Raw genomic sequence first — 10,892 nt, forward strand, 5'->3', positions numbered from 1 at the left:
CAGAGAGTTGCCAAAAGTAGAAAGAATGAAAGTGACATGGGGTATTTATAGGATTTCCAAGGTGGAAAGGGTTGGTCGGTCTGATGGCACCCCGCCCGGGTGGCAGCCCGGTCGGACAGCACCTCAACCGGATGGCAGCTCGGTCGGATAGCAATCCGGCCGGCTGGCACCTGGTTCGAGTGTTCGGTGCGATGAGTTTTGCTATTTTGATTTCGATTGCGAGCGATGCGAATGCGATAGAGTTTCCTATTCAAATTACTTTTAATCCCAACTACTCATATCTCGCGCTATCTCTTCTCCACTAATTATCATACTATTTCAACATACAATCATCCTTATTTCGTATTCGTTTAGCGTTTACGATTTGATTGCGATTGAGTTCGATTGCGTTTCGATTGATTTCCACACACAACATAAGTTAAACATGCACAAGTAACACATAAGGCACTCACACACGTATAACAGTCACCAAAATGCGAATTTCGAGTTGCGAGCATGATGTTGATTAGATTAGTTCGATTAGCATTTAATTGACTTTATCGCATTGTTACTTCTTATTGTTCACAGTCGTAAAGCGATTCGTAGCGATAAATATACATCGATTACTGCGAATCTTAACAATTACTCCACATAATACAACTAACGTAAAACATGAAATAGACTAACTATAAGTCAAAGAAGTCAAAACAAGAATTGAGCAAGGAGAGACAGATTGCAATTAGCAATCTTTTCTTCCTTTGAATTCAATCTTGCCTTTGACTTTGACTTTCGAAACACGGGGTGTTACATCAACATTAATGGGTTGTACTGGAGGGGTTGCTTCGCCCTGGCTGGTTCCCTGAGTGATAGGGGGTTGGGCCGAGGTGATGTTCAGTGTAGCGCTGGGTCCCCCGTTTGGGGAAAAACGAGGCCTTGATGCGTTTCCTATGTCATAAACAGGTTCCGCCGTAGGCGGGGGTTGACTGTAAGCCAGTTGTGATGTTGGGAAAGTCCACCAAGGTGGCATATAGGCCGCGTATGGCGACTGCTGAGCGTAACTCTGTGCTGCCATCTGTGGAGTATATGTTTGAGTATTGTACTGGGGTAAATACCCGTATGGGGGTGCATAGTAGTAACCTGGGAAGTAAGCTTGATTCCCCGGCGTGACCGAGGCGTTCATGATCCCTGCAGGCATGATGACTGGCTGGTGTGGTGGTGTGGACAATGCCGCCGTTAATGCTGCTGAGTACAAAGGCGGCATGGTGTATGTAGCCGAGGGCTGATAGTATTGTGCCATGCTTATCTGCGGTGTAGTAATATTTGGGCCCGCGGACGTGATAACAGGCATAGTGCTATGACGTATAGTCTGTGCACTCGTGGTTGATGCTGGGGTGGAGACATTGGTGTCTATTGTGGTCGGTACCACTGATCGCAACTGCCAGGAGGTGTATGAAAAGGGGTCTGCTGCTGTTATCCCATAAGAAGCAGCAGAGGTGTTTGCAAACCCTGGTGGTGCTTCTACTTCGAATTCCAAGTCGAGAGACCTGGTCACAGCAGGTGAAACTGGCATGGTGGTGGCTACCGAACTCGTTTCCAGCAATGGGTTGCTGGTTATCATTGCCTGACTTGGTGTTACTGCCGTGTTCTGATCGCTTGCCATTGGGTTTAATCTTGCTGTTACCGAAAGGTCCCACGGATGGCACCAATGAAGAAACACTGACCTTATGGGTAAGTTCCGGCTAGGACTTTAACTCTTTGGCGATCCGAACAGCTAATTGTAAAACCAAACACCGTTAGGACTCGTTACAGGAATGGGGTTATTCCTGTAACCACCCTCCGGCGTGAGAATAAGTCTCGGTTTGGGAGAAAGAAAGTATGAATGTAGGGAGAGAGAGAGAGAGAGAGAGAGAGAGAGAGAGAGAGAGTAAACTAGAGCAAGATGATTTGTACCTTTGATGTTTACCTCTATTTATAATTTACCGTTAGGGTTTCCCCTAACTTAGGATGAGCTCCGATAAGTTAGGGATTTGCATGATCTTCCCAAAAGTTTGGGGATTTGGTTACGTAGTTTATCCATGCAGAATAGAACATTCCAGAATAAACATGTGTAAATGAAATATTTATAATAAAATAATAGGTGATGACCGGGTCGGGTTAGCCGATCCAGGTCATACCTCGTCAATAATCAAAGCAAGCATATAAAGTCCCGTTTTCACTTTATTCGGGAGTGTGTTGAAAACAACGAAGTGGCCGTTGAGCATGTATTTGGAAACGAACAAAGAGCGTATATATAAATGAAGGCACCAACGAAAATCAAGTTTATGGAGATGCGGGATCTACTTGGCATTTAAGACATCTCGTATACAACTCAGAATTTCAGGGGGGTGAATGTTGGGAATTCCTGATTGACTCGTGCCTGTAAGCATGGAGCGATTAGGAATCTTCACTTAACTTGGTGATCAAGTTAATCAGTAAACATGATAATTACTTAATTAGTGGATTATTATCTAAGTATCCTATTTGTATTATGTTAGGATGTGTGTTAGATAATGATTAAGCAATTAAGTTATAGGAATCCTAGTTATAGTCTAATGAAATAGATTAGCTATAAATACCGTGAACATGGTTATGGTTTTTGTAATTAGTTCTCATTATCTTTTAAACGCAACCTATGAATTAATCGTATTGCTTTTAAGCCAGCTGAACCGGCCGTTTTAACTCGGCTTGAACGATGCTGGTCGGTTTTAACGGTTATTGAACCGGGGAGTGTTTACTTTTTTCTAAAAGAGGTTGTTCTTTAAATATTTAAAGGTGTTTTTTAATAAAATATGTCAATGAATTTAAAATTAAGAAAATGTGCCTGCAGGAAGACATATTTAAATTGACCGTCGAAGTACTTGTGAAAGCCTCTGTAATTAACGGCTCGCCGGCACTCTCCATTTAACAATACACATTCCTTGTGCAAATTTGACTTATCTGCCTTTTTTATATCACTAATATTTTATATATCAAATAAATTAATAAAAAGATAACGATGGATGTTTCATGACCCATGAGAGTGTTCAATGTTTGGTATTATATGTATTGTTGTTATTTATAATTTTAGGAACAAAGAACGAAAAATCTAATAACATGTTATATATCTTATCATTATCTAAAATCGACATTTGACTTGTTGCTTATGAGGGCTGACCCTGAGAATTCGTGTATATTGTTCGAGCTCGAAAAAACGTATATCAATGTACCTTGTTAATTATATCAAGTATATCAATGTACTAGTCATTCTTATTATACAATTTTCATATAGATCTGCACTAGTCATTCTAATTATCAATGAAAACATGGAAGGGAGATTGTATTAATCATATAGTCATTATATAGTCAACATCGTATAAATAACTTTTTTTCTTCTATGAGATTTAGAAACATAGAATCCAGTCTTACAAAAAATATAGAATCACTGGTTTAAAATGAAAAACATACGATATTAAACTTTTCAAGGAATCATTCATCACTTGTTTTTGAACGACTGGATTCTATGTTTCTAATTTCTTGAAGACTACCTCTACAATATCTAGGGCTGTAAACGAACCGAACGAACACGAACAAGGCCATGTTCGTGTTCGTTCATTAAGGAAAATTAACATGTTCGCGAACTGTTCACGAACGCATACCGAACATAAGTTTATGTTCGTGTTCGTTCGTTAAGGAAATCAATTGTTCACGAACAGTTCGTGAACACTACTCTCGAACACAAACGAATGCATGCAAATAAAAATGAACGCAAATGAACATTTAACTTGAAAATAAAAAAATTGAAAACATTTTTATCCTTAAACATTGGATATAAGTAGTTAAATACTACCATCAAATAATAAATCAAAACACAAGAAGTCTACCACACCACCAAACCATGAATAAAGTTTAACTAACTTAGACATAATTATCCCAAAAAATGTCTTAGAATGTCCAAATTTTAGCTAACTTAGAAAAATATAGGGTTTCAAGCTTTTAATATGTTTAGATAAAAGGTTTATTATTTATTATTTTTTTAATATATCGTGTTCGTTCGCTAAGCTAACCGAACGAATTTTTTTGTTCGTGTTCGTTCGTTAAGCTAATCGAACGAACATAAACGAACTTCCCGTCGAACGGTTCACAAACTGTTCGCTGAACGTTCAGTTCGTTTACAGCCCTAACAATATCAGACTAACACAACTTCAAACCATATACCTTTTTAATCATCCCATGTATAATATGAAAAATAACCTAAAATTTTTCTAAAGACAAAATAATACAATTATTTCTCAAAAGCTACAAATGGAAGATAGCAAGGAGTTAAATATATAAATGAAACTACATAAATCCACCATCTCCATTGACTTATATCTTCAAAAACTATATAAACTCCCCTTCACTATTCTTCTATTCACCACACTCCAATTCCCCAAAAACACATACCAAAATGAGTACCAACTTTTTTTCAACCGTTTTCATTTTCCAAATATTACTAACATTCATCATTCCTTCAACATCAGCCGTTGGATCACCAATCAACATATGGCCCAAACCAAGATCCTTCACATGGATCACCACCCCCCAGGCAACCCTTTTATCCCCATCATTCACCATAACATCTCCATCACACCCTTACTTAACTCCGTCAGTCAACCGTTACCTCAGTCAAATCCAAACCACCCAATACAAACCCCTACTCATTCCCCCACTAAACTTAACCACCTCTTTCCCATTACAAACTTTAACCATAACCATAACCGACATCACAGCCCCGCTTTCTCACGGAGTCAATGAATCCTACACTCTCACCATCCCCTCCAACACCACAACCGCTACTCTCGCGGCCGCTACGCCATGGGGGGCGATGCGAGGGCTTGAGAGCTTCTCGCAGCTTGTGTGGGGCAACCCGGCCCGTGTTGCGGCCGGGTTGGTGATCACGGACTGGCCCATGTTCGAGCACCGAGGAGTTCTTTTGGATACTTCTAGGAATTACTTTGGAGTTGAGGATTTGTTGAGGTTGATTGGGGCTATGAGTGCGAATAAGTTGAATGTGTTTCATTGGCATATAACGGATTCGCAGTCGTTTCCTTTGGTTTTGAAGTCGGAGCCTGAGCTCGCTGCGACAGGTTCGTATGGGCCGGATATGCAGTATTCGGCAGAGGATGTGAAACGGGTCGTGGAGTTTGGGTTGGAACACGGTGTTCGGATCATCCCAGAGATCGATATGCCCGGTAAGTGTTGAATGGACAACATTTTGTAGATTTTAGGGGTGTTCATCATTCGGTTTGAAACTGATTATACCGGATATGAAACTAAACCAAAAACCGAACTGAATTACAAATTTGGTTTTTGGTTTGGTTTTCGTTTTCATAGAACTTGATTTTTTTTGGTTTTACTTCAAACCAAATAAACATAGTAACCCGAATAAACCAAATAAACCGAATAACCAATAATAAGTTTTATTTAAGTTGTTACATACAATTTTAGTTCAAATTTATCTAGTCCAACCCCATTTAATTACAATTAATGGTGAAAAGAATTTTTAATAAGTAAAAACTAAAAAAAGTTATACGGTCTATTTGGTAGAAGCAAAAAACTAAACCGAATTTGTAATCGGTTTTCAGTTCGCTTTTGAACTACCTGAACTCAGTTCGGTTTTTGGTTTCAACGAAAAAAGTCTGTATCGAATAACCTAAAAACCGAACTGATGAACACTAAATCACGTGTTACTGTAGAGTATAGACAATGTTGTTATGTTCTGTTTCTAACAACCTAGTACGTTGTCATATGTATTCCAAACATCCAGGACACACCGGATCATGGGCTGAAGCATACCCCGAAATTGTCGCGTGTGCCAACATGTTCTGGTGGCCGGCGGGCGCGCCATGGGAGGAACGCCTAGCAGCCGAACCAGGAACCGGCCACCTTAACCCATTAATCCCTAAAACCTACGACGTCGTGAAAAACGTCGTAAAGGAAACAACAACTCTATTTCCAGATTCATTCTACCACGGAGGAGCCGACGAGGTCGTCCCCGGCTGCTGGAAAGCGGACCCCACAATCCAAAAATATCTTGCAAGTAACGGGACTTTAAGTCAAGTCCTAGAGATTTTTATCAACAACACCAACCCGTACATTTTGTCACTCAACCGCACGGCCGTGTACTGGGAGGACGTTATACTCGACTCCGAAATCAAAATCAATCCGTCGATTCTCCCACCGGAGACCACGGTCATGCAAACATGGAATGGTGGCCCGAACAACACGAAAAGGTTGGTGTCCGCGGGTTATAGGACAATCGTATCCTCCTCGGATTTCTACTACTTGGATTGCGGGCACGGAGATTTCACGGGGAACAATAGCGCGTACGATCAACATCCTGATTTCGAGCAGAAAAAGGGCGGGTCGTGGTGTGGCCCGTTTAAGTCATGGCAGTTGATATATAATTATGATATAACGTTTGGGTTGACGGAGGAGGAGGCGAAGTTGGTTTTGGGTGGGGAGGTGGCGTTGTGGTCCGAGCAGTCGGACAGTAGGGTACTTGATTCCCGGATCTGGCCTAGGGCTTCGGCAATGGCTGAAGCCCTATGGTCCGGGAATCGAGATGAGACTGGAAAGAAGAGGTCGGTGGATGCTACGGATAGGTTGAATGAGTGGGTTAATAGAATGGTTAGCCGAGGCGTGAAGGCCGAACCGATTCAACCGCTTTGGTGCATTAGAAATCCGGGCATGTGTAACACTTATAACCCTATATTTTGAAACATGTGGTGTTGAATGTTGGTTTTGTGATTGAAAAATGAGAGAAAGTGAGTGGTTTTAATTTGTTTTTTTTAGATTGTATTGTAATGAAATTGGAGTTTATTTCAAGAGTTTAATGGAATGAAGACGACATGACAAAATCTTTGGATACGTTAAATACAGCCTGAAAATGGTACTTCAATCCTATATTCGTTTGGAATAATTGAAATCTATAGTGAAATAATTGAAAATATTAGTCCATTAGCAAACATATTGTGGTTAACGTCTAACTTGGTATGTTTATGTGTTTTGTATGTTGATGAACTTGTGCTCCCATTACCACTTCTTTTTGTTATTTCTTCAGAGTTCGAAAAATTTTCTACTTACAAAAAAAAAAAAAAAAAAAAGATTTCTTTAAAAATAGGAATCCTGAGAGTTGAGAGGATTGCTGTGAGCAAATGTCATACTTGGAGGATTAATATGGTTATTTGTGAGATTGTTTTGAGAGTTTGATCTTTGTCTTCATTTGTTCAGCTAAAATCTACGCCTAAGACCTTGTTAATAGTCTGGCTATGAGTGGGATTCTACTAGGTAATGTTGTTGTAGTTCCACAAAAGAGTTATCTACAAATATCAGTTTATAAGTCTATTTTGTTCATTAGTCTTTGTTTAGCTTGAGTGAAGAGTTTGTATATGTTTCAATAGAGTTCTTGTATTAATTTTGAGTTTCTTTGTGGATTTTTGTTATAATTCTTTACATTTAGAAAATGTCACACTATGTGTTGGGCCTAAACGCGATGGGCCGGGCGTGGTTAGAGCTTAGGGTCAAGGACCATCTATGTAGACTAAAATAAAAAAATAAAACGGCTATCATCTTGTATTAATGGTGGTTTAGGGTTTTTTTTTTTTTTAAATTTCCTTATCATATGCAATGCTCATGAAAAACAAGGTTTTCCAATAGTATAAATTACGATTTTGGCATCTGTGGTTATATCACTTTTACCCTTTAGCTCAAAAAGGAATCTTTTAACGTATGAGCCCCCAACGTTTTTTTTCTAACCCTTTTGGCCCTAACAGTAACCCCATCCATTTACTTTTAGGGCCAAAAAAGTTAGAAAAAAAAAGACGTTGGGGCCAAAAAGGTTAGAAAAAAAGAAGTTGGGGGCTCAGATATTAAAAAAAATTGAGCTAAAAGAGTAAAAGTGATATAACCACAGTGATAAAAATCATAATTTACTCTTTCCAATATTTGAAACATACGCTAGTATGTGGTTCACACGTTGCACCAAGATGAGAAGGTGGAAGTGGACCTTTTCACCAAGGAAATCCAACAAGTGCAAAAGTACTTCATCTCATATCTTAATCACTTTTACAACAAAAAACAGCAAACAAACACAAAACTAGACACAATCATAGGTCGAACACGTCATAGAAATCTGCTTATTTGACGAATGACTTGCGCGCACACCCAAACACATTCTTGTTTGCATTCTTGAGGAGTAAATATCTTCATATAAATACATTCGAAAGCACAATCCTTCATGCATATTTGGGTAACCGTCTCGGTCATCTCCATCGTGAAAACCACCAATGCCGTGATAATCACTGCGGTTGTGACTGCCGTTGGTTTGCCGACCATTAAGGCTTTCTTTTCTCAACATATGATGATTAGGTAAGTTAGGTTTGGGAAATTGGTTCAAAGGGATGGAGGGATATAAATTTGTTGGTTTTCTAATTCAAGGGAAATATATATAGCACATCAACTTAAGTCCTTTGATTTGGAATTGTTGTCAATGTTAACCTTTTGGAATCATTGGCTCGACGGTACAACTTGCAAAGCCAAAGCTACAATTAGTTAGACAAAGTACTTAATTACTTAAAGGTCTATTAGTCATGACTATGCACCTAGCGTCATGTGAGATGGTTAATGTCACTAGTAATTTTCGTGGCAGTGACTTTTTTTTTTAAAAAAAAAAAGTCAAATAATATATTATAGGTTTGTACCTAGCATTAAAGCGTCATGTGAGATGGTTAATGTCACTACTAATTTTTGCGGCAGTGACTATTTTTTTTAAAAAAGGTCAAATAATATATTATAGGTTTGTGTAATTTTATTAGCATATATCTTTCTAAGATAATTACTACTTCTCAAGGAAATAATATTCCGTGTTGCTATTTTTACCGACCTCTTTTGAATCAATATGATTTTTACTATAACCGAATTGTTCTCAACTATTGTATTTTATTCGATCTTCTTGGTAGAGCTTTTCCTCTTACCTCGGGGATAAAAAAAAAAATTAACTGTTTTTGGTATTAGTCTAGTTACCTTGTTGTTTGTCATGAAAACGACAAAGAAGAAAGAAGAGATTGAAAAATACAAGATTCCACAATGTTAGGAACCTAAGTCGTTAGGTAGTTTTCTCTGATTGTAAAACAAACTAGGATGTTTAAGACGTAAGACATTATAAGCAATTGTTGCGTATAGTCGTGACGATCCATTGTACATAAATTTGACAACTACTTGAATTATATGTATTAATTTGTTTCACACTTAAACCATCCACAATAGGAGGCTCTAAAACTGGCTTCACGTAAGCATCTAAGCCCCCTCTCACGACCAAAACTGGCTCCAAAAACAAGGTTGGGTCGGTCATGTGCAGGGTGGGTGACTGCACATCACCCACTCTCCCGAGAGCCAATTTTTTTTTTTTTTGGTTTTAATTTTCAAGGCTTTTTTTTAATATAACACCCACTCATTCACTCACAAAACCCTTCTTAGGTGTTTTTAAACTATAGCACCCACCATGCCTTCTCCACATCATGCTCTCTCCCCTGCACTTTTTCCCTATCTCAACAATAGCTCAAATAAAAAAAAACACGTTTTTTTATGGATTAGGATCAAATACAAAGGCTCCTAATTGTAAGAAGGGTACAAAGACTCCTAAAAAACACATTACAAAAAAAAAACCCTTAAACATCCACCACCACCCAAAAACCTAAACCCCCACCCCCATCACCCCCCCCCTCTCCAATTTTTTTTTTTTTTTTTTGCCGAGGGGGTGAGGGTGGAGGTTTAGGTTTTTGGGTGGTGGTGGGGGTTTAGTTTTTTTTTTAGATCTTTTTTTAGGTTATTTTTTTTTTTTTTTTTTTTGGGGGGGGGGGGGAGGTTATGTTTTTGGGTGGTGGTGGGGTGGGGGGTTTAGGTTTTTGAGTGGTGGTGGGGTGGGTGTTTAGGTTTTGGGTGGTGATGTAGTGAGTTTAATTTTAGGTTATTGGACACTTGTCACTCTATAAATCCTTCTTACACTTCTTACAATTAGGAGCCCTTGTAGAATAACTTGACCCCGTCTTTTATATAGAGGTTTGTTCTTGTAAAAGAGTTTTTAGCATGCGACTCAAACAAAGCATCAGGGACGCAACGTTGACATGTTGTTATGGTATTGAAGGGGTGTGTTCTCAAATCTTGCACAAGCCATTCTAAGATATGCGCTCAAAGGGCCATACCCAGACTTAACAAAATTACATTTAGCCTTAACAAGAGCAAGCTCAGAACGGCGCATACAGCTCAGTGACAACTAAGGCAAGTACAATAGTACAGATGCCAGAAGCTGTAGCCAATCAGCATGCGCTAGACCCTAACCAGACAACTCCCACGATAGCCAATTGTGTAGGAGACAAGAAATACATACAGGTAATCGAGAGGGTTTATACACAATCAACTCACAATGTTTTATTCAGAAAAAAAGATTACAAAGAACAGAAACTTGAAATGTAGAAAGGGCAAATATAAATAATAAGACAGTGGGTTATAAACCTTAAGATCAATTCTAACAAGAAAGTGATGAGCAAGATGTTTCAGTTTGCAAACCTTCAATAATCGCTCATGTCTTCAAACCAAATGGTTGCACCAATGTTATATAGAGAGTTCCCTTATCAATAAGAAAGGCAAGAGCCAAAGTCAAGGCAATCAGAAGCTGGAGCCAGAGAGGATGAAAAGAAGAGGCGGCATATTCTTTTACATACTGCAGGGCATAAAATTAATGGGCTTGTGAGGCCAACCACCAAATGCCAGAATTGAAGAAAGCCCAATATGCAAAAAAGAAAAAAGAAAAAAGAAAAAAAGGATTATTAAATTGATTTATGAAAGGGAATAATATA

The 10,892-nt window shown here is 38.8% G+C and overlaps 2 protein-coding genes across 2 annotated transcripts; one reads left to right on the forward strand and one right to left on the reverse strand.

Moving 5' to 3' along the window:
• Positions 1–718: 718 nt before the first annotated feature.
• LOC110925127 lies at positions 719–1,639 on the reverse strand. Its single transcript, XM_022169099.1, has one exon. The coding sequence runs from the start codon at positions 1,637–1,639 to the stop codon at positions 719–721; it is 921 nt and encodes a 306-aa protein (XP_022024791.1).
• Positions 1,640–4,422: 2,783 nt separating this feature from the next.
• Positions 4,423–6,913, forward strand: LOC110921753 (beta-hexosaminidase 2). Its single transcript, XM_022166104.2, has 2 exons — positions 4,423–5,228; positions 5,804–6,913. Exons 1-2 carry the CDS (start codon positions 4,445–4,447, stop codon positions 6,754–6,756), a joined length of 1,737 nt encoding a protein of 578 aa, XP_022021796.1. The 5' UTR covers positions 4,423–4,444; the 3' UTR covers positions 6,757–6,913.
• The last annotated feature ends 3,979 nt before the right edge of the window (positions 6,914–10,892 follow it).

The sequence above is a fragment of the Helianthus annuus genome, chromosome 17, assembly GCF_002127325.2.
Source record: "Helianthus annuus cultivar XRQ/B chromosome 17, HanXRQr2.0-SUNRISE, whole genome shotgun sequence".
Taxonomy (NCBI): Eukaryota; Viridiplantae; Streptophyta; class Magnoliopsida; order Asterales; family Asteraceae; genus Helianthus; species Helianthus annuus.

Bases quoted from the DNA above. Each gene is read 5' to 3' on its own strand.
- LOC110925127 (XM_022169099.1), bottom strand. From the start codon at position 1,639: ATGGCAAGCGATCAGAACACGGCAGTAACACCAAGTCAGGCAATGATA.
- LOC110921753 (XM_022166104.2), top strand. From the start codon at position 4,445: ATGAGTACCAACTTTTTTTCAACCGTTTTCATTTTCCAAATATTACTA. The intron at 5,229-5,803 runs GTAAGTGTTGAA...CCAAACATCCAG, and splicing joins CCCAGAGATCGATATGCCCG to GACACACCGGATCATGGGCT.